This window comes from Pholis gunnellus, assembly GCF_910591455.1.
Source record: "Pholis gunnellus genome assembly, chromosome: 1".
Taxonomy (NCBI): Eukaryota; Metazoa; Chordata; class Actinopteri; order Perciformes; family Pholidae; genus Pholis; species Pholis gunnellus.
In genome coordinates this window covers 8,957,294-8,981,685 of record NC_136528.1, presented here as the reverse complement: position 1 = coordinate 8,981,685, position 24,392 = coordinate 8,957,294, and the positions used below count along the sequence as shown (strand labels likewise).

General features: G+C 43.3%; 1 protein-coding gene across 2 annotated transcripts in view; it reads left to right on the top strand.

Annotated features, from left to right (window-relative positions):
• The window catches only part of prmt3 (protein arginine methyltransferase 3), a 49,885-nt gene extending 29,006 nt beyond the window's left edge, over positions 1-20,879 (top strand). Inside the window, exons 13-16 of one of the 2 annotated variants that reach the window (XM_079162883.1) lie at positions 2,250-2,336; positions 12,032-12,082; positions 12,717-12,804; positions 20,611-20,879. In XM_079162883.1, the coding sequence (XP_079019009.1) occupies positions 2,250-2,336; positions 12,032-12,082; positions 12,717-12,804; positions 20,611-20,720 (336 nt within the window). In that variant the 3' untranslated portion in view covers positions 20,721-20,879. Of the gene's footprint in view, positions 1-1,011; positions 1,097-2,249; positions 2,337-12,031; positions 12,083-12,716; positions 12,805-20,610 lie in introns of those variants that run through there. The other variant, XR_013767147.1, reaches the window with a different exon arrangement.
• The last annotated feature ends 3,513 nt before the right edge of the window (positions 20,880-24,392 follow it).

Sequence of the window (24,392 nt, the reverse complement as noted above, 5' to 3'; positions counted from 1 at the left end):
ACATTCAACCTGCAATGTGGTGGCTTTGGAGGTCCAGTAATAATACTGATATTTGAAACCACAAGTACACAAAATGTTTTACTAATATTCATTATTTTCTAAAATGACAATAAAATGCAACAGTGATTTTTCTCTATGATTTCACATTTTAGTGGTTGCATCAGCTGGACATAATCAGTTTTTTCTTCTTTTTGGAAAAAACATTTATATTGATTGAGTGTTGGTACCCAAATTGGGGGTCTGGAACCTTTAAGGGGTCCTAAAATGATTACTGGTGTTGGAAATAATAATTTAAAAAAAACTTCTGCTCCAAAAGATGTTTATAAAGCTAGTATCTAATCTTTGGTTTGTTCTTGTGAAATACTGTACTGTGTTTCATCTTCAGGCATCTAAAAATGACTAAAATCAAACAACCTGAAAAGACTAAATCACTCTTCTATTGACCTGCTTACAAATCAAATCGTAGACAATGCAAACAGGGCTGAGGGATTCACTATTTACCATTATGATAAACAAAATAATTTGTAAAAAGTTATTAAATGTTCCTGCCAGAGGTTTCACTGAGACTAAACCTTTAGCACAGACTCTTGTTTCTGTTGCAATGATCAGAGTGGATCTTTAATTTTGTTATCTGTGGATGACACCAACCACCCAACATCTGATATTTAACACCTGCATCAGCTGGACGTATTTGCAAACCAATATGTCTGATCCTAATGTACAACGATCTTGGAGGCTACAAGTCGGAGAAATAGAGTTTGTGGGCCCCAAGCTGTTAGGCCACAGACAGGGAATGAGAGCAGGATTTAGCTGTGGAGAGAGAGATAGGGCCGTGTGTGTGTGTGTGTGTGTGTGTGTGTGTGTGTGTGTGTGTGTGTGTGTGTGTGTGTGTGTGTGTGTGTGTGTGTGTGTGTGTGTGTGTGTGTGTGTGTGTGTGTGTGTGTGTGTGTGTGTGTGTGTGTGTGTGATGTTGTAGCACTGGGTGATTGATCTGTCTAATCCTTGTTTAAGTTCCTCTTAAGGAAACTTCATTACTCTCAGCCCCCTGTGGATAGAGCGGTTTTCACTGACGGGAGAGCGCACACATAACGCAGAGGTAAAACAAACACAGTCCAACATATATAAGAGCACAGATACCTCTTCTGAATCTTTCTGTGTAAGAATGCTCTCCCTCTTGTCTCACACGCCATCGTGTGTTTCTTCGCCGGTTGGCCCGCTTGCTAAGTAGCATGTCCTCCACCCATCTGTGGATGTGATGAATGAGGGGAGAACTTGATGTAATGGAATTTGAATCCTCTAATCGATAGTTTCTCCCCTCCAGTGACAAATAGACAGCCCCGCTGCCCAAATTACATGGACTCTCATCTATTGCCTCCCGTTGATACGATCCAATAACATTCCATTAAGGCTGGCTGCTACTCCGTAAAATTGAGAGCCCTTCCATGGAATTATAAATTCCTGCAAAACTGATGAGTTTTATTTTTTTTCTCAGTGAGGACAGATAGCAATGTTCAACTTGAGGAATGTTTAACTTGCAACCGTTTGTACTCTTTTATTGCAGCTGTTTTGTTTTCTGATTGTTGATTTGTGATTGAGTAGAATGTAGTTATTCTATGGTCAGCTTGCTGCTAACCAAGCTAATGTGTTGCTAATGCAAAATTCCAAGTAACTGTTGAATTGCTGTTCTTTTTTTTTTTATGCACATTTGTTAAATTGTCGCATAAAAAAACCTACCTGGAAATTTAGAAAAAATCTTGAAATGTCACAAAAAGGTTTTTAGGCTTGGCTGGGGTGGGAAAGTTGATGGGTCGCATTGATTACCAGCAAGCTTTCGTTCTGTTCTTACAGATATTTGTTTTTATCCCCCAAAAAAACGAGCATGGAACTATTGATGATAGGAAGACGTAGAAGACTATTACGTACAAGACTCCATCCTTTCTTTCTGTCACGGTTTACACTTAAGGGTCAATTAAAACCTGCTTTTTTTTTATGTCACAGCTGGGAACCAACTGTTCGGGTTGCGAACCAAATTATGTTTGTCGATATTCTCAGAATAATTCAAAATTAGATGCACAAACCGGAGCAGAACCCTGTTCCATGTTAGTATTAGTTAGTCTGATGCTTCAGTCAAAACAAAGAGCTGCTTCTTATTGTCCAGTAGTTTATTATTGCTTGATCACCGTTCACATTGTCATCTGTATTTATCTTTTTTTTCATCATATGCTGTGTTTATTTCTGTCTTTCAACAGACGTTTGACTGTAACAGAGTGTGTCTGTCTGAGCTGGAGTTTGAATCAGATTTCAGCCTGAAGATAACAAACACCACCGACTGCACAGTAAGTACACACACATACAGACACTGCCCTCTCGCACACTGACACATCCTTAATGCTTTTGATAAAATTGAAGAGTTTATCAAATTGATAACAAATCGCAAAATGTATCTTAAAATGATAATCTTTGAAATATATTTCTCTGATAGAATGCAGCGCCTCTCCAGTAATCAAGCACCATCCTTGTTAAGCAAAAGGGCTTTATTGTGTGAACTATTTCACCAGCATGTCACTTAATGTTGCTGAGATCTCAAATGCTTTTTTAAGAAACACTCATGAGATCATTTTTGTCTTCACTTTGGAAAATTTGATTCTGATTTAAATCCAGTCCAATTGTTAAACATTAAAGATCCAGTGTTTAGGATTTAGAGGCATCTCTAATCACAACTCCCTTTCCAAGCGTGTCAGGGAACTACGGTGGCCTTTAGGTAACATGCCAAAGGCCCTCTGTAGAGTCAGTGTTTAGTTTGTCCATTCTGGGTTACTGTAGAAACATGGCGGACTCCGTGAAGAGGACCGGCTCCCTCTGTAGATATGAAGGGCTCATTCTAAGCTAACGGAAACACAACGGCTCTTAGTTTCAGGTGATTTTACACTAATGAAAACATAATAATGAGTATTATATTTAGTTTCTGCATATTGATCCCCCATAATCCTACACACTGGACCCTTTGTAAGGGGCTACACAAAAAATGACCTGAAACAAACATTTGCCCACCCGCCATCATTTATCAGAGCCACTGTGTGAAAGGAACAAGGCAGGACAGCCAGCAGAGACATCAGTCAGCTCATGTTGATGGATCGTGTTCCTGTATTTAAGAGGATGTCTGTCAGTGTGATATTTAATAGAGTTTCAGATCGAATCAGAGCAGGGAGGCTAATGTGACTTTGAATTACATGTCATACAACATAGTGGATTTTCACAGCCTGCTTGCCCCGTCATTCTCTCAAACACACACTCGCTCACACAATCACAAGCCGCCTCTCATGTTGGAGCCTTAACTAGTCGCAGTGTGAAAACAGGCCGTCCTTTAATCACAAAGGGGGGGGGGGGGGGGGGGGGGGGGGGGGGGCTCCTACTGTCCGCAAGTGTCCTTGAGCGAAACAATGAACCCCGAAGCTGCTCCGCGGGGGCGCTTTACCGCAGCCCACTGCTCCTAAATGCTTTTGATGGGTTAAATGCAAAAGGTCAGATTCTATGCATGTACCTGAAAGTATGACACAAAGGTAATTAAGTTTTACGTCCGGGTCCTACAGCCACTGATCCAAAGCGTTACTCTTCATGTTTCAGCCTTGTCCACTTGTACGTACTCGTCTCACGACGCACTACGAATTTAATAACGTCGTAAGTCCTCAGACGAATAGGTAGCCATGATAATTTATTCAACAGATTGTTTGTGACCTCCACAAATCTTTCAACCGTTTGGGAAAGGTTTGGATGTTTTCAAGTAGGGTTATATGAGGTAATTATTCATAGTCAGTGTGTTACACAGGCAATAGCATGTACTGCTACGGATGGGGGCAGCAGTAACACATATTTTAGCTAGCTAAAAAAAAATCTGTGGAAGTATACGCTATACTTAGAATATTTTTACCACTGATGCAGTTCCATTTAGGGCCTCTTCACAGCCACCAGCCTCCATTGAAGAAAACAGTCATTTTACCCCGCAGAGCACAGGAGTTGCTGGTCTACAGCTGCTTCCATCTGTTAGTTTGTTTGTGTTATTGTGTGACTTTGGTGAATCCGAACAAACCCTTTGAAACACCAAAGACACACAATACCACAAACTAACTAACCGAGCAAGGCAGCAGTAGAGCAACAGCTCCCTTGTTCTACGAGGTAAAATTATGTTTTTTGTCAAAGGAGTCCTGATTTGTGCTGTTCTTCCTCTTTTATTTACATATTTGATATTCAGGTAATCCTAACGTAACTGAAAGTAATCCGTAATCTGGAAAGTTACTTTACTTTAATATTGTGATTCTTGGATTAGGTTCCTGGCTACATTTTTTTTAACAGCTAGTTAGTAATTGTATTGGCATCGTAAAAATGTAAACATGATTACTGTGAAGATGATGAATTATTCGTATGACCTGATAATACACAACGTATCCATCTAGTGATTTTGGTGTATAATCACTCATAGGGGGAAACAGATTAGGAATCTTTAATTACCTCATTTATGCTTTCTAATTAATAACGTGTGTGCATATATTAACAGAACATAGTGTCAAAACAACATTTTAACATATGCTTAAGGGATATCAAAAATAATTCGACCCTGTTAACCGACAACACCCCCAACATATTCATGCATCTCTGTCCAAAATTAAAACTCTATTAAACCAGAGAACACTTTTATTCCCATCCCTGAAAATAAATGCAGTTAATTAACCCAAAGACAAAAATCAGGAGTCCCATGTGAGACCCTCACAGAGTCGTGTTGTGTAGGTCAGTTTGACCAACGACAGCAACACTAAATTAAAGTGTGTGTCCTCAGTGAGGGTCAGCTACAGGCACCAAAGCATGGAGAATGGTTTATGATTCTATTTGGTGCTGGCAGCCACCATAACACCCCCCACCCCCCTCCAGGCCATCCCCACCCACTTCCCCTGAACTTCTTCCAGCGTCTGAGCCACATTCCTCTCTGTAGTCCCGGCCCACTACAGAACAGCCTCACTAATGCAGGCTCTGGCGCTCTGCACTGTGAGAAGTGATCCGTCTGTAGAAAAAGCCCATTGTGTCGGAGCAGCTTTGTGTTGTGCTGCAGTGTTACTGCACTGTCTGGTGTATTGGTTTAATGGATAATCAATAGGTGGTTATTATCTGGCCCGCGCTCACGGGGTAAGGCCGGTGAATTTAATGGGATTTGTAAACATCCTCTCATTTTTTCTGCTCTGTAATTGAAAACATCCAGTTTCTGTATCTAGAGTATAAGTCCAGTCATGTTAGGGGTCCTGCAGCAAAACAGATGATGGGATCGCATGCTACGGAGGTGTGATTATTTTATTTTGTTTTATCGTTTTTGAGTGCTAACCACTCTTTCCCTGCTTTTCTTCCTGCTATTTCTTCTAACCATCCTCAGTTATTGTGCTGATATGCAAGAGCATACACACTGAATGTGTCTTTGTATCTCATGTGTGTGATTTATCATTCAGTCGTGCTATCAGACTGGTTTTATCCTGGCGTCTCTGGCTTTTTTTATAATGCACGTATTTTTTAGAAAGTATCCACTTGTACACATTGTAGATGCTCTCCTCCTGCATCCAGCCTGCTCGCCCCAGGATTTACAGATGGATTATTGACCTGCAGGAGTTAGTGTGTGGCTACCATAAAGATACTGATCTGTAGTCAGTATTGGCTGCAGCTCCTCAGTAGCAGTTAAGGTTAGGATGTGTGAAGGGTAAACCGCTCCTGGACCAGTGGATCGGTGAGGGAGAGCTGCTGCGCCTCCCGTCCTGTGATGGAGCGCCTGCTTTTGTTCTCCTGTCGACAGTCCATTCATCAGCTCAGCCTGCCTAACCTTGCATTAAATGAACAGCACAACCCCATGCGTCTGCACCGTTCACACACAAGACAAATCCTTTTTTTTTTTTAAATCCCTCCTTTCCTCGCCTCTCTTTTGCATCTCACATGCTCTGCTCCTTGTATACATCGTGTCTGCTTTTGCAATCCGTGATGCCTAATGCAGGGTATGTACGTGCTGAAACCTTCAATAAAACTTGGATCGGAAATTCTCTCAGGGCGTCTATACCCATGCCTTTTTTTAAATGTTATCCCCACAGCGCCATGATCCACTTAGCTGAACTGTAGAACAGGTAGCAAAAATGCCTCATCCTTGCGTTAAGGCTGAAAATGATGTATGCTGAAAGTGTTGCAGGAGAGAATAAGTTTCTGTCTGTAATTAATTTTAACTCTGCTGTCTCACTGCTGCTGATGTGGCTACTGTAGCGCTTCAGAGGAAAATGTCCCCGCAATCCATCTCTAACCTGCTTTCCATCAAATTTAAATTGTGTGTGTGGGGGGAGGGGGGGGGGTGGCCTTCTGGAGGGTCGGGCCAGGCACTCGTCAACTTCAAGGACGTTTTTGAGCACATTAAGAAGAGATTGTTAATGGAAAAATCCACTCCAACTCTCAGCAGTACATACATTCAGAGTTAGCTGATCATCTGACTGTCAATAAGAATTGTTTTGGCAGGCTAGTTCCAGTGGACCATCAACCAATGTTCTACATACTGATTTATGTCAACGTCCTTGAAGTTAAAGGGGAAAAGCACTGATTTTGAGCTTAAAAGTCGGTTTACACGCTTTGGAAAAAACTATCTTATGTGTACTAGTTGCTGAAATATATTTAATGGTACTGCAGATTTATTTTAAACGTGTTTTTCCTTGGTAACTGTAAAGCATGGGTAACATTGAAAGGTGCTATAGGTGCTACCAAACTGTCTGCGGTTAAATTGCATTGTGGGTAATTTAGATGCCAGGTTTATGGTTCTGCGGCGTTAGACTTGATTTGTTTTTAAAAAACTGTCCACCTTGAATCCGACAATGTTTAGTGCAATACTAAATCTATGGAGACTCTTTTACTGTGATTATTTTCTATCCCGCGGCATGTTGTTGGTGAAGTGGTAACTTAACTGTCCACCACACCAGAGACCCACAGGAACGCACAACCCAGGTACTGCCACCAGGAGGGGAGCCCCAAAGACCGTAGTCTCTTATTTTTTCGGAGCCAGCATCTAGTGGCAACTAGATGAACTGCAGCTTAAGATGGGTCAATCAATCAATCCCGTTTTATTTACATAGCACCTTTCAAGCATATCGAATGCAATTGAAAGTGCTTTACAAATGATTGACAAATCAAAAGAGACTTAAACACACATCGCAGCTAAAACAGCAACATTTCACTATCATCCAACATGAGCTAGATGCATCAATTTGAGGCACAGTGAAGGTTGTCTAAAGGCATTGTGAAGGGATGTGAGGGATGGTGGTTACACTAAATACATTTTCATCAAAGGTGCTGCCAGGAATTTACTGAATATCCCAGATTATTGATACAACATAACAGCATAAGCACACATGAAGGTTGACCTGCTCTCTGTTTATCAGCAGTGGTGGGCGAGCCGGGTTATCCTCATGTTATACAGTGCTGCTCATGATAACATGCTTTCTCTGTGTTCACTTCCAGTAGCACTGAAAGGCTTTGAGGTCTGAGATAGGAGTTGAAATTATGTTTTTGGGAAAAGCTGTAGGAGGAATGTGCCCGTTGTCTTGATGCCAGAGTTTGGGTTTCCCAAATCTCTATAACATAAAAAGTTATTATGACCATTTGTCATAAAACAGGGGGAAAAAATTTAATAACACCTGGTTTACCAAAAACAAAAATTTCCCTTAAACTTGTCTTTTTTTTTTTTTTGCGGAAAACACACACTTTCACCTTAACTGTGTTCATTGCTTCTATTCCTCGAGAGAACATGAACAAAACTCAGAGACGCAGCTGATCACCGTCAGTTTTGCACAGCGTGAATCTGGATCAGCTCTGACTGTTATAGCTCAGTTGTTTTGTGTGTTTAAGAGGAACGCCGACTGGAGGTGCGCTGCAGCCGTGTCCGATTCCTGCTCCACCTCACTGGAGTGGCAGCAGTCGGGTGGGGAGGCTGAGAGGAGAGATGGGGGGGGGGGATTCACACCAACCCGCCCGTGAGGTGGTTGTGCTTGAAGCCTCCACGCCTGGATAAACCCCATCAAAAGCGCATTAGCCCTCTCTTCTCCCTCCCCCTCCCTCCCTCCGTTCCCTCCCCTTAACCCCCCCCCTCCCTACGTCGTATAATAGTATCTGGCCGGGCCACGCAGCTCGCTGACACACAGCCGGGCGAAAGGGGAGCGATGATGAATTGCTCCCTGTTGGTGTTATCCATGATGATAATTATTAATTTTCTCCCCCCCGCTCTTCCCAGAGAATGGGGGCCGGAGAGCTTCAGTGTTGCGGAGCCTCCTCCGTGGGCCGTCACGAAGCCCACTGTCATCACTTATCACAGACAGAGCCGGGGCCCAAGGCTAAACGCTGATGAAAATGAAAAGCGCTCGTTCTGATTCGTCCTGTTTTTGGTGTGTGTGTGTGCGTGTGTGTGTGTGTGTGTCTCTCTTATGTTTGAAGTTTACCCTCTCTTTTCCTTGTTTGTCGCTCTTGCCTCTTTAAACCTCCCTCCCTTCGTCCATCATATGATGGGAAATAGAGGCCTTTATCTGTCACGGGGTCTTCTCAGATACAACTTAAAATTATCATAAACTAATGGAACATACATTTTGAGCATACGTCTGTGAGGGGGCACAATTTTTAATTGAAAGTTTCTGATCAGTCAAGCACGAGAGGACAACCGGAACCGTGTTCATATTTTTGGGTTTTAAATCTTTGTGTAGTGTGAAAGACGTTGCTCACAGCAGTGTTGTAGTCTAGACCCCCCCCCCCCCCGAAGTCATTAAGTCATGACCAAGACCAGAGTCAAGACCGAGACCCAGGCAGGGCTAGATCGAGTCAAGACCAAGACCATGCATAACACATTTTACAATAAAATGTGGAACATGCAAACTATATTTACTGCTCAAATTGATCTGAAAGATCCACATTCACATAAAAGCAACCACAGAAAACACATTTCAAAGATTCCTCCTCATTCACCTCTTTTAATGCCATTTATGTGTGTGTATGTGTGAGTATACCATGATAAATGCCTTCTATGAGCAATCACAGTGACTGATCTAGAGTTACTACAACACTGGCTCATAGTGCAGAAAATGATCACCCCGTCTCTTCAGAGATTTTTAGCCTCTTTTAGCTCATTGTTTTGCTGAAACGGCATATTTACTGTTCAGTTTCAGCACTCTCATAAACCTGATTTCTTACAAACAGGGTGCCGTTTTTAGCAAACAAGCTCAGATCACTCGCTGTACGCTACCTGCTTAGCACCAAACAGCGGACAAATTTAGCAAATGAGCAAGTGAAGAAAGTGGAACATGTAGCAGCTAAAGACACTGATATTTTTCTGAGGAGTTGTGAAAAACCAAACCTTTGGTCTTCATCAGGTGGACAGAAACATGACTGAATGCTAATGTTGCTCTGTTTGATGGACGTAGATAGAAAAACATGTTTTCTAACATGTTGACCATCGCCACTTAATGCTGCGATAGGTTGAAGGCTGTGTACCTATCGGCTTTAAGGATGTTTAGCTTCTTCTGTAATGCTCACTTTCCATATATTGATGTTTCAGACAGTGAGGCAAAAGTCAGAAACTAAATACTGCAGTCCATACTTTTTTTACAGGTGTTTTTAAATAGTATCAAGTGAGGATAGCTGCAGCTGAACTCCTTCTGCTGTTGAATAACTGTTTTTAGTTCCCATCTGGAGGGAAAGTTTGACTCGTGATATACCCGTTTTACTGGGTGTTGTAAAAGCTATCATTAAGTTCTTTCAAAGGGCCCCGAGAAGTTTGATCAACTCTCTTTCCTTCAGCCCTGTTTGAATCAGGAAGCATTAAAAGCCGGTGATCAGCTATAGGCTCGGTACAATCCGGATCAGATGAGAGTCATCAAGGTCTTTATTGCTTATTACTTAAACTTCCACAACTTTGGTGTTTTATACATGAGGCAGTTACATTACTTTATTTTCTTTCTTTCAAATGGGATTTTAATGGAGAAGCTTCTCCTGTTTGTTTTTTGTTTTTTTTGTATTTACAAGTTTCACTCTGTGGCCTACATTTTAATTTGCCCGTCTCGCTGCTGTGTGTGTGAAAGTTGCACAACGCCGAAGTGACAATCAATCTCGCTTACGAGGCGTTGTCATCAGCGAGGCGCATTGAGGATGATCTCTGCCTCCCCGGCTAGGAGAGGTGAATCCGCTCTGCCTGACGAGTAATTACGGCTAATTTCCTAATTACCTCAGTACCGAGCGTCTCCGTAGCGTTCATTAAAAGCCATAATTGCATTGGGTTGACATGCTCTTTTATCCACTTCGGGTTCTTTTCTGGCGGTTTAGTTGTGAGCTAGCGTTCCGCCCCTGCCTGTCTGAGTCGATAAAGGTTGATTGAAGCCTCTGTGCGGGGAGTGTGTTGAACACGGCTTCTGACGGCATTCCGAATTATCTGAGTCTGCATGTGTGTCTCTTTGTGTGTACGCTGTATGTAGATGCATTGTAAATCATGTATCGCTCTTGGCCAGTTTTACTTGCAGAAATTATTGAATTTCAATTTGGGAGACTTTTACAGAAGCCTTGAACAGATGCTAAAAATCCTAAATAGGAAACCTTCTCCCCAGCTTTCACATTATATTACAGCCACTTTCCCTTTTCCTGCTCCTCCCCTTGTTTTTCCAATGTTCTGTATGTCTTACCCATGTCTGTTTTCCTGTCTTTACCTCCCTTCTTTCCTCTCTGTCCCCCTGTTTTCCTCTTTCCCCCTCTTCCATTGATTCGGCTCTTCTTTGTCTCAGAGAGCTGGCCTCCAAGTTGTCAGCTGCGTCAGGATTAAAAGCTATTAGTTCTGCATCATTGCCACTACAAGTGCGCTCCTGAGATTGATAGAGTGCCTCTCTCCTCCTCCAGCGGGGGGAGAAATGGGAGGAAAACAAGCCTGGGGGGTGGTTTTTACCTCGCATATCTGACAGCGGTCACCTACAGGCACTCTGGCCCTGGACTCTCCCTTCAGTTTGTTGTAGATGTGTGAATTGGTTTTCACTCAGTTGTGTTTATTGCTCTGTAAATCCACATCAGCAGAGAGCGTATTTTATAAAAGACTACATTTCCACGCTGGCATTTAGTGAATTGGAAACCCCAGTGTGAAGGAAAGGAAGTCTGTCACATCTAAGTCTTAAAAAAGCTTTCGTGAAGCTTCGTACTGGCTAGTTTCTTCTTCTGTGGTTTGCCAAACTATTATCTACATAACAATGGATTCGGTGGGAGCAGAGATTTGTCATTTGTCCTTTCCCTTAATGGGCATTATTCAGATGAACACGCCTTCCTATTCATTCGGACTAAAAAACACATTAGTGTTTATTTTCCTGTACCCATTCCTCCTCTGTGCGGACTGTTTTCACATTGCTGTCACCAAAACAGCCACCGTTGCTAATTTCATGTAACACGCTGGAATTCTTTTTTTTACATTTTTTTTATTGTCAGCAAAATTGCCTCGGTGTCGTTGGAGGCAGCCTCATAATTTATTTCTCTTGTCCGATGACAAGTCTCCCAGATGAGGTGGAGCGGGAGCACATGGGAGCTGCTGTTGACTCAGCCTGGAGGAGAAACCCAGTTGGTTTTGAGAGGAAGGAGGGTTGAAGAGTGCAGTTCTCACATGAGTCGTATCAATACCCATTCTCTGTAACAGAGAAGCCAATACCAATACCAGACCATACATACACACACACACACAATGACGTGGCAAGCAAGCTAATCTAAATCCTTGTCTCCTTGAAGGTAGGTAAGTACAGTAAAGATAACTGTAAATATTTGAACAGTAAAATGTGTTCCCAGTGTGGTTTTACTGCCTTATTCCTCAACTCATTCATTATTTTGCTCATTGAAACCCTGAGACTTTGTTCTGCCTCCTGCCTCTCTCAGCGCTGCATGCCAAGAGTTGCAGCGTAGTCAAACAAATCCAGGGGTTTATCGTTCTGTCACATTCTAACACGCCCCTCATATTTCATTGCAGGCATTTGTCGGCTACTTTGACATTTTCTTTGACAAAGGCTGCGGCAACAAGGTAAGCGGCGGCAACGGCCAAGCCATTTAACGGAAACTCAATTATGTTCACGCTTTAGCGTGTTCCTCCTCCCCGAGGCGTCCGCTGGCAATCGACGGGCGTCCTAGCCGACTGCTGATATAAGCACTTACCCAGCAGAGCCGGCCAGTTGGAACAGCCGATGCCAAGCTCTGTGAGCAACACAGATATGCCTTTTGATTGCACTTCCTATTGTACCTGAGACTCTAACTGCAAGCTATGGATGGTCCACTAAATGTTCATCCCCACTAGCACCTAAGGCTGGAACAGTGTAACATGGTATTATCTGTTTGCTTCATGAATACAGTACAATTAGGTTTCATTTATAATGCAGAGTAAGCTATAAATGGTTTAGTTTAAGCGTGGATTGGCCCTAACAGAAACCAGGAAATAGAAGATTGGTTCTTGTGCAGATTTATTTGAATCCCAACGAGGCTCCTACAGAACCTCCAGAAAGCTTTCATTCTGTTTTTGACACTTTTTATATTCTGTATTTTTATAAATTAAGAATATCTTCAAACGTTTAAACCGATTTATAAACCGATTTCATGTCCCGAAACATCCAAAATGTGGTTTTGTTTTTGCTCTTGTTTCTTTTCACGTATTATCACACCAGGTGATGTTCTCCACGGGTCCTCAGGCCACAAGGACGCACTGGAAACAGACAGTCTTCCTACTGGAGAGGCCTGTCTCTGTCCAAGCAGGTCAGTGAAAACACTCTAGCAACACTGTAGTTGTTTCTTCATGCACAGGGAGGTTTTGCACTTTTGTCAGCTCTCACGTACATATTCTTAGGCCAAGAGGAGTTTACATGCGTGGTTAAGTTCCATTTAGGTCGTATGGGTCTATTTTCTTTCATGGTTTTATTTGCCTCTCTGGCGGTGCGTCATAGCGAGCTGCGGCAGGTGATCTGTCTGTGGTGGAGATGTAGTCAGGCTGGCTGACACCCGTTATCTGTCACCCACAGAGACGGCGAGGAATCAAAACAAATCTCATTCAGCCATCAGAGACAGCATGTAGAACTTCATCTGATAGCCAGGTTGCAGGCCTCTGAATCATGACACGCTACCAGAGCAGCGCTTTGTAACTGGCCAGTGAAATGTAATCGGTGTATCAGCACAGTTAAGTGTTTTGAGCTGGTGCAGTGTGGATGTTCTTTGAAACAACTGTCTGCAGGTTCAAACTGCAGCAAACATGACATCAATTTTGTTGTTATGTCTGTAGTGAAAATGTCATCAACCGGCCATGAAGGTGGAAACTTTAGTACATCTATTTTTTATTGTAGTGAAGAAATAGTCGACAGCTGTGGCATTGCCAACCTGACAAGTACGACCCAACAAATACAATCAACTTTTAAAAAAAATAAAACACCTCGTTAAGATATTGACATACTTCACTGTATCTGTTAAAGTACACGATGTAAAATCACCCGTAAAGTCTCGAGTTGATGTCTAACACGGTGGACGATGTTAAAGACGATGTTACTTTTAAATGAAGAAATTGCTATTCCACCTACACATTAGCAATAAAAAAGCACCCTTGCTCGATTATACACTAAAAGGTTTTGCTGCCACAGCATTAAACCTATTTCATGCTCATTCTGACGGTGTGCACGGTCCCCGCAAACGTCTGGTCGTTCATGCTGATTGCAAACAAACGCGAACGAACCTCCTCTCTTCTGTAGTCCTGCTCGCTTGTTGTATTGTCAACTTTTTTGGAAAGTGATTGACAGCTGCTCTGCCTGCAAGAAGCATGAAACCGGTTTTACTTGGTCTGAAATGACTTCTAGCTCATGGAGGCTAATACATTTGATAAATACGACTATTTAACGGGCATCACTGAATCTTCTCAACTTGTTCTACTTTTACTCTACACTTTAAGCATTTACTGTTCAGCGAAAGTTACTCAGTCTGTCTTTAATAGGAAGTCCAACAAACAAACAAACACAATAACGAGGAGGCAAAATATAAACTCACATCAGCATCTTGTCCTGACTTTTCCCCATCGAAACCTTTTCATCTCATAAAGGAAGAAGAGCTGTATTTAAAGGTAACATCAATGCACCACTTCCTGTGTGGTTCTTCCTTTTGTCCCAGGAAGAACCAGTCTGAGTGATTTAGATCAGAGAAGGTTAAAGCTTTAATAAACTAGTTACTGGACAAAACTCTGTTGTTATTGATACTGTAGTAATGAATCATAGCAAACTGATATAATGATCCCTTTTTCTGTGTTGCCAACATGCTCAGTGTATGTTGTGAGTGTGTGTGCTACTGCTGTTCGCTCTGGCCGCCTGTGCGCGTTATCATAATGGGAATCGCAGATGTGTCCGCTGATGTGGGGATGGATAATTCCGGGGGCCGGCTGTCCACTCGCTGACCAGATATTAGATGGGAGTCTACTGTAATAAATGACCAGCACTTGATGTCCGGCGGCCCTTAGCCACGCTCAGCCAGGACGATAACAGCGTCAAAACGTCTGACTGCCGCTCAAATGCTATCGCAGGCTTCCGTGCTCCGCCGGGTCAGATCAACGCAGCTGAGTGTGGCGCTGAGGACGACAGAATGCTAACACAGTGCAGACGTGGGGAAACCACGGAGCGTAGCGGACGCGGGTTTCATTTGATTATCTGGCGCAGCATGTCGGGGCTCTGTTCCCTGTCTCACTTGTGCGGAGCGGAGAAACATCATGAATGCAGATGTGTCCATACAGGGCTCGAGGGCTTCACCGAACGGTGCGATGTAAATGGAAGTGAATCCGATGCTGTGGCCTTCACGGTCACCATGCAGAGCATCGGGTGGGTCGGACAACCGCAGAGGCCGCTGTTCCTGTGAAACCAAAAGGCAACGGTGACTCTTATTTAAGTGTCCGTCCGTTACCTCAATAACGCAACAGACTTATTTTAAGCCAACAAAAATATGAAAATATATATATATATATATATATATATAAATATATATTTTTTTCAATTTACAACGTTGACCACGTATTTAAAACTGCCACCGTAATCCAGGAGAAAAATACATTCCCCCCGAAACTTAGCTGAGAATGCAGTTTAGTTGTTTGGGAATGTAATTTGTAGGAGACGGGGCTGCACATGCTGTCTTACAAACTCCTGCAACACCTACACTCAATTTAAAATAGATTTTACTTTCTGTCCCTTACTCTTTCTGTCTCTGTCTCTCTTTCTCTCTGTCTCTCTCTCTCTCTTTCTCTCTGTCTCTGTCTCTCTTTCTCCCTGTCTCTCTCTCTCTCCTCTGTCTTTTTGAACTGTGTGCCTCATTTTACAGTCAGCAGAGCATCTGGGCTCTTGGGGTTACTTGGGGGCATAGTGACAAATCACGGCATTAGCCAACACACACTCACACACACACATGTTCACAGCCCAAGCTCACAACTAGCCGGTTTTTTGATCCAGCCGAGTCTAGCTTAAACTGACGTGGAGACTGTAAAGATCCGCTCAGTCTGTGCTTTATATGTGAGGAGGATGTTTATCGGAAGAACAAAACGAAGGAGGAAGAGTGGGAGTTGAGGGAGTGAGCGGCGTGTTATTGATGAGCTCGCTCCACCCCGGCACCCTGACGGTCCCCAGCCTCCTCCAGGGGCCGTAAACCAGAAATTGAGTTTTTAACAGCATTCCGACTGCCTGCTAGACTCCTATAGTGTACTTTATAACACACACACACACACACACACACACTCAAATTCACAAGAGTACTTGAATGCTTCTATACTAAACTCCCCTCTGGCTGTAAGAGAAAACTTCCTAAAGTCACCTTGAAGATCACCAAACTCTTTCCTACACTCTCTCACACACACACACACACACACACACACACACACACACAGTGGCCTCTCCTCCTGGGTGTTGACTGAGAAGCACATTCAGCTCTGATCGGCTGTGGTGAGGGCCGGGCATAAACATCCAGCGGTTTGTTTTTTAATACCGACTGTGTCTGTGGTGATTCATCACGGCGAGAGACCGAATCCCATTTGATGTGTTTGTACGAGTGCAGCAGTAATTAACTCTGAGGCTGCGCTTCTTGTGGGAGGTGCCGGCAGAAGAGAGAGAAGGCACGCAGCAGGCCGGAACAAAACATCCCTACAAATCCTCGCAACTGGCAGCGTAATAAATTAAACAGCGAATCATTTGTCATGCTCTGTTGTGTTTGTGTAGCTCGAGTATTGAAGAGGAGGGCCCGTTTTTTTCACAGCTTTACCTCCTTAATGTACCCGGAGAAAGGAGGTCACTCTTTTTTTCTTTTCTTTTTTAATTTGCAAGAAAAGTCCCATGATCCTCGAGGTGAGGCGGTGGCCTGGTTACCTGCGCCGTGGGCGTTTGTTCCTATCAGGACTCTCATTGGACAATGTGTGTTTTTTTTTTTGTTCCCACCCACTTTCATGAGTCACCTCCTCTGTCCCGAGTGGTGCTGTGGCTGTTCTAAACCTCCTCTTCTCCCCCGCCCTCACCTGTCCAGGATCACATACTTGCTCACCCCGTCCCCCCTCGTTGGAACTCCGGCGGTCCTTGAGCCTGTCCAACCTTCAGCTTCTTCAGCTGTGATTCAACTCACTGGTTTTGCGTCTGCACACTGGTGCTTGGGACACACCGCCCAAATCGGCTCTGCTTTGCACTGAACAGGAAAGGCCTGAGATGTAAAAAAAAAGAAAAAAGAAAAAGGAAGGTAGACTGGAGCAAGAGGGAGGATGTCAAAGAGACGTGGCCGTGAGCATCGCTGCAGTGTCAGGGAGGAGGCTGAAGAGGAAGTCAGTGCATCCCTGTGTCTCGTCCGAAATGCTTTTGGTATTTCGATAACCGAGAGAGTTCCCAAGAGCATCTTCACTGAACTGTGTCTGATGTTAACACTCCTCCATTCCGCCAACTGACAGCAAAAACATCAGTCTCTCCTTGCACTTAAGAGAAACGGGAATGATTTTGGTAAATGCACACTCAGGATAAACCAGTCCTGTGTTTTTACACTCCTGAAATATGAACATAGTATTTTTCTGTGAAAATCAGTTAGTATTGAAGTACTTCAGCTCAGTCCACACTTGCCCTCACTGTACGGAGTGGCGCATACTGTAGGAGAGTGAAATGGTTAAAATGTAGATGGCAACTGTTTAACTGAAGCACTAACGCGCGCCGTGTATTTCCTGTGTAATTTCATGGAGAGAGGCTGCGTCGGGCTGTTTCTTGTGCTTAATGACACTGGCATGTTGATGTACGACATCGTGGCGAAAAGCCCGGCTCCATTCCCCGGCTCATTTCCACACATGGTTAACTCTTTCTCCCAGCATCTGAGTGGCCGGTTTACTGAAGCCTCCTCCACGGGGAGTTTGGTCTGACTGATTACAGCCGCGCTGCAGTAGTCGCACCGCGTCTGAGCAGACGATACTTTAATGTGGAACATGAGGGGTTAGTCGGACGGTTCTCTGGGAAGTTACTTTGTGGGTAAACGTCTTTGGTCCCACACCTCTTTCTTTTTTCTTCGGTCACCAAAGGGCAAGCAATTATTGCTTTAACCTTTTATCAGCCTTTCTCCAAGTTTAATTTGACTTCAGCCGTCCGCTGCCTCCCATGAGCACCGAGCTCTGTTGCTGTTCCCACTACAGCTGGTGCGAAGTTGAGGCTCCGTGTGTCTTTCCTATGAAATGAAAGCAAATGTAGGTTTTTTTTAATGTTTTTTTTAAGTATCCCTGAGGCCCATCATCACCAGTGTTGCCACACAGAAAACACAAACCAGGCATGTGTCCTTATCTATTACTGCTGAGTTTGATCCAGTTCGTCACATTCACCGTAACGTTGTTATTGGGACAGCCTCGGACATTCCTATCTGTTGGGGACAGTAAACAGCTACTGGTCAAAGGCTCAGACGGTGTTTTGCAAGTTATTCAAGAAAGCCAGAAATCTAACCGTTCTGTTTGATCAGGACTCTAAAGGGGACATATCATAGAAGTCTCGTTTATAAAATATACCGCTCCCCATCTGAGTATCTCCACCCACCACATGAGAACTACGTTTGCAAAGGTGCACCATATATTTCTCAAAAGCCAATCGGAGCGTCGGGCTATTTTGGGAGAGGGGGGCCTTAAAGAGACGGGATGAATACAGGTATATTCAGACAGACAGTACGTGAAAAATAATATTTTTTCTGTTCTTGTAGAAACCCAAAATACAAGTACGAAGCTGAAACTAACCACAAATTAAATAATTTCTGTTGTCCGACTGTGCTTTCAGCATTTATGAAATACAGCCAAAAAACAGCATTACTTGGGTCAACTGAAAGTAATTCACAAAATCTATTAAGATCATAACCTCCAAAGCTCAGAATGAGGCCTGAATGCTTTGGAACAACCTGGTTTCCTGGTCCTCCCTAATATTAACTGCCATCCTTGAGATTCTTTACCAGGTTACTTGTTCGCTTTAAATGCTGTGAAGCACTTTCTTATATTATTTTAAAAAGAGCTTTATTAATAAAGATTGAGTCCGTAAAGTTTCCTCCCGTGCTCGGAGTCTGCAGCACCTCACTACCTAGAAGGACTTTATGTTCAGCACCCACCATCTGAAACGTACCCACGGTTCAGCTCGTTGGTTACACTCTGGTTTTCTGGTGGAGCGCCCACAGTGTCAGCGCCGCGTCCGTCTGTCCTCCTCTGCAGTGGACCGGCGGACCCGGAGAGCGGCGCCAGCACCAAAGAGACTCGGGTGACAGCGGCGTTGGCATGGTAACGAGTGAGACGTGACGGCAGCGATGGCGAACGCTTCGATGGAGAAAGCGCCACAGTCAGCATTTTCTTTCCTCCACGTCCTCCTCTAACCTCCAGCGATGGAGAGCACGTCGGGGGGGGGGGGGGGCTTGTTTGCCGTGTGGGTAAACATTCATTTACCTCCAGCAGTCAAACGTGAAAGTTAATCAAAGTGATTATGCGTCATAATAATCAGCGTCCTTCTTTTCCCCGGCCTCCCCGTTCGCTCGCGCGTCGTACCCGTAGTTGCACTTCCTCCTCGCTGCCATCTGGAGACTTTCGACGACGTCTGCACGCGCTCTCGCACCACCATCTTGCCTATTAACATACATTAAACCACATTGCCTTTACACACTTCATCATTTCTATAAGCGCCAGTGAGTCTCTGCTCATGCCGCAGAGGCCTGAGCTCAGCAGCACTGTACTGCCGCAGGGCGTCAGGAAGACCTCTTTTTATGAGCAGTTATTCATTTCTCTTTTATTACGAACACACTGATCGATGTTGTCTGCCTTTTTTTTAAGAGTCTGATATAAAGGTGAAATGGTCATGATATACTGATGACGGTTATCAGATGGAAATCAAATGATTAACAGTTTTATTTACTTCAACTTTCTCTTGAGGTGAACAAAAACTACATCCGGACACAACCTGTTCCATCCCAAAACAAATGTAACTGGATTCAAGGAGAGAGTTGATTTTATAATGTATTAACAACACCAATGACACTGTTACTTTAGGTGCCCAGACGTTAGAGGAAATCACTGAGCCTTCTTTAAAAATATAACTATGCATATGTGACTTGTTTTTCATCATTTCAGTAGGAGTCATCGGGCTTGGCGCTTTTGTTTTTACCTCTAGCAGACAGTGTAGGGATATGTACTGCACAGAAAGCGAGTTATGTAATACTAGTCTTTTTCTTTCCTGTGTACCATCTGCAGTGCATACAATCCGATTGTAGTTTGATCTTGAGACATGACAACAGGTACAGTATGTCTTTATATGGCATATGTACAATATTTATACACTAGTCTGCCCTTGTTGGTGACATTTTGGCCGACTCAGCATGTTGAATTGGTGACGGAGCCCTCTGATTGGCTATTCACAGTGCATGAGTAGAGAAAAGGAAGCGAAGACAACAAGCAAACGACTTGAGACAAGAGGGCAAATATGAGTATGTATTAATCTTATCAACGACTTGTTCATCTCTGGTCTGAGGTCTTCTGGTTGCCCCCCACAGTCTACCGCCACCTGCTGGTATGGAGAGTTAGTTCCTGTCATGCAGGCGCTGAGCGTACGTGCTAGTTGGCCGTTGGTTTTAGTCTTTGCAGTGTGTTCAAGTGCAACTTTATGGCCAAGACACGTGAGACGACGCTAGTTCTTTGATGACTGTCTGGTGTGTCTGGGACTTTGTTTGCAGGCAATCACTTTAAGTCCATCTTTGTGGATTTCCACATTTTTCTTTGTATTTAAACACTCTGTTTGTCATGCGTCTTGAGAAACCTTGGCGTGACAATGAACTCTAAAAGACTTGACAATCTCTTGCCGGAAGTTTCTTTCCAGCTGAAGCGAAATCCTGCTTCTTGTTCAAAGTAGACACAACAGAGATGACTTGTCCGTGTGCTATAAACTCCACCTTTTCATTCCAACTAAAACCTGCCGCAGTTGCATTTTTCATCCTCACACCTTCACACACAGAGGGAAGAGCTCTCCTGTCTCCAAAGTGAATCAAACTGTGTATTGATGCTAGTATTTCTCCTTTCCTCAGGGGAGGAGCTCCGGGGAAAGATCACCGTGCGGAAAAACAAGAAGGACCCTCGCTCACTGTGGGTCACCTTTGACTTCGGAGACAGGAAGCAGACTTACTGCATGCAGTAACGTCAGCCATCGCCTGACAGAACATCCAGCAAACATAGCCCACTTTTTAATTGACCGGTCATGTATTCTCATACGGGAACAGGTGGAAGTTAGACACTTGATTTTGATGTTTGGAATGTTAAGATTGTTTCTGTGCCTTGTAGTAATAAAGACATAACATTAAACATAAAGATGTTCTCCTTGTGAGTGTGTTTAATTAGGCAAAAGTGAACATGATTAAACTTGAAAAGGATCGTTTGTAGATGTCTATGTTACAGGTAATCCTTGTTTGAAGGCAGTCACATTACGATGTGAAGCAACTGCGTAGAAATGTCAATTTTATTTATATAGCCCAATATCACCAATCATAAATTGACCTCAGGGGGGTTTTACAATCTGTACAGCACACCACAACCTCTTTCCTCTCTGACCCTCGCTTATATGCTACATAAGTAACCTAGATGTCTTAAAATCCTTAACTTTTAAATCCAATTAAGTCCAGTTTTAACATTAAATGTCTTTTAGTCCTGCAAATTACAAAATAAAAAACACATTTACCTAGTCGGCCAGACCACGTTCATTGTGCACCATTAAGCTCGTGCATCTCCCGTCTGATCAAAATGTCCAACAAAAGAAAAAACACTTAGAGGACCTGGCTGCCAGCTCTCCTTTTTAAAGAGATTGTGTGCTTTTGCCTAGTATTTCTCTTAATGTCCGTCCATATCCTCCTTATTGTCCCACTTTGAGCTGCGTGAGATCTCACCGGGGACGTCATCCATCTTCCATGAGTTTACTGGGACAATGCGAAATTAATTTTAAGCTTTAAAAAGGCTGACTGAAGCCTCTTTACATGCTTCATTAAGCAGCTCTGGTTACAATTAAAGTTTTTTCTTTCTTCCTTCTCTGTCTGAGATGATGAAAGTGGTCTGTGAGGAGGAGGAGGAGGAAGAGCAGGCTGAGGGGCTGACTGTCGTATTGGTGATTTGACAGTCGCCTCCTCTGATGTATTTCTACAGCTTCTGTGTCCTCTGCTTTAACATTAATAAAGTCTGCTCTGACAACAAACAGGGCGTATTCGCACAGGAACAGCCTTTTTCTGTTCTGATTTTGTGGCGCTTGAAGCTTTTAAAAGTGCTTTTGAGAAGCTGCCTTTGTTCAGAATGCAGATGTTATTTATGGTCGTTGTCTAACAGGCAGCCATCCATTTACTGAGGACTCTATTTTATTATTCTGTCTAGTTTCACGGATAGCCGATTTTGGTTTATTATGGACATTTATTTGTTCATATAAAACGTCAAAATACATGCAGCATTTTTGAGTTTTTTTTAGCTTTGCATTCTAGTTTCTCAAACAGACACTTTGTGTTTAGATGCAACATTTATTTAGTGCTTTTCTTTTGGGGGGGGGGGGGGGGGGGGGGGGGCATGTTGGCTGACGGCCTGAACATCTTCTGACAGATTGTCTTGTAAATTGAGAACAAAAAACACCTTAAAGGAATTCGCTTCATGTTCTTGTTTAAAACGAAAATCCTCAAATCCCCCGAACCTAAAGTGTGAGGCTCCGTCAGCCAGGACTGATGATGATGAGGGTAATGATGATGATGATGATGATGATGATGATGAGCCGTGGGCCTTTGGGTGACCTCCTCACGCTGAATCACTGCTTTCCAGGCGCTTCAGATGGATGCGGCTTCTTATCACTCGGGCGACAGTGGGAGTGATCAATTAATTACACGAGCTCGTGTAAATAACGAGCACGAGGAGAAACCCCTCCGCGTTAGTTCGGCTCGCTGATCAGGGTTTAGTCTCCAAATAAAAAAAATGAGAACGATTACAGATGGGAAACCAAAATCATGAAACCAGCAGAGCCTTGTTAAAACTGTTTTTTACAACCGTTGTTTTGGACATTCTGCTGCAGAGAGCCAGACACGTGAGCTTAATGTAGCTGCACGTGTGTAAAGCTCTGCAAAACCATGTTCTGTTACTTCTTGTAATGAAACACTTAAAATCCTCGTGAGAAACCAAAGTGTGTGTGTGTGTGTGTGTGTGTGTGTGTGTGTGTGTGTGTGTGTGTGTGTGTGTGTGTTTTGTGTCTGCGCCCGCGTGCGTGTGTTCAGAGGACTCTGGGAGACGAGCAGAAATCAATTACAATTATTCTCTGTTGACAATGTAATTAAACTGGAGGCGGCGGCTAATACTCCCGCTTCAGCCTCTTATCTGGCGCGGACGGAGCGCAGCGGCGCATAGTGAGTGAACGGCGGCCCCGAGTGGGACTCTGCGTGTCCCGGTGTAACCACAGCTGATCCCAGCAGGGACACTGCCTCCAACACCCCTCGGCTGTCGTGAAATCAGCGCAGGTTAAAAAAATAAATTAAAAAAACAGGACAATCAGTAGCAGACAATTGGCCACTTTAATTCAATGAGCCTGCAGAACACAGGCCCATTGGTTTTGTGGTAGTGCGTTAATATATCTAAGATACAAATGTTTTAAAAATAGTTAATGTGAGGCATTTCTCCTGTCTTGTAGGCTATGCTTTAAATGGCATAACATAATTATAATTATGTTAGATAATAAATATTCTAATGGTAATATATTATTACGAAAATTATGACATTATTACTATTATCATTTGCCCTCCTATTTGTTTCGCTGATCGACCGTAACATAGCTAGCTAAACAGCGTGGTTGCTAAGCAACTAACGGTCTGTTTTCGCTGAAACTCATTCATAATTGGAGGTCTGAGGTTAACGTCCAAGTTGACTCGTTGAGACGGTCAGAGGTATTTCTCTTTGTTAAGCAAAACTATTTTAATGTTGCTGCAAAGTGTCAAGATTAAACACTTAACACGAAGTCTATTTTCCCTCCCGTGTGTGTTTTATGCAGGCCAATGTAGGCTACTCCTTATTGAGGCCTTAACTGTTTATAACGAACGTTTTTAAAGTTATCCTCAATTGATGAGACAACCGAGGTCGCTTGGTGTCTTTTTTAGCACTCAGGACTTTCATACCCATTTAAAAGGGAGACTTGGAGGATGGTATATGCGCAATGCAGTGTTTTAGAATCTATGGCACCTTTTATTTTTTCTTCTCCCCTCCACTGTCGCTGCTTCCAGTCCAGCTCCAGTGGTTCCTCCTGACACACGTGATTTAAGGAGAAAAAAAAGAGGCCTCGTCTCTTGCGTAAGACTTTAACAAATGAGTAGCTTCATAAAGACCTCGCCCACTTTTTTTTTCACTTCAATCAATGCTCCTGTCGGTGACGCACGAAGGAACGTATAGAGCCTGGAGCGTGCGTAAAACCCACTAAATGTAAAAACTATTTATAGTTCAGACCACTTATAGCACAGAGTCTTTAAATGTCTATGTAACTTCTAAAACTTAAATTTATGTATGCATATTTATGGTATGTCTATGTAAATAATATGTACAAAGAATAGCTGTATTTGTAGTATAACTCAAATAAACACGTCTCCAATAATGCACTTTTTGCTTTCCTATTTTCTGCATGTTGCAGGCCTAAATGTTGATGAAGGTGAGAAAAAAAGTTTTTTTGCATAAAACCAAGAATCTTGTGCACTGCAAATGCCTCTTTCCCAGGAGTGGCTACTGTAATTGTTACTGTACCAGAGAAACCCGACTCAGCAGCACAGTGCAAACATTATTTAGACCCTGCATGCACCCTGATGTATTAGAT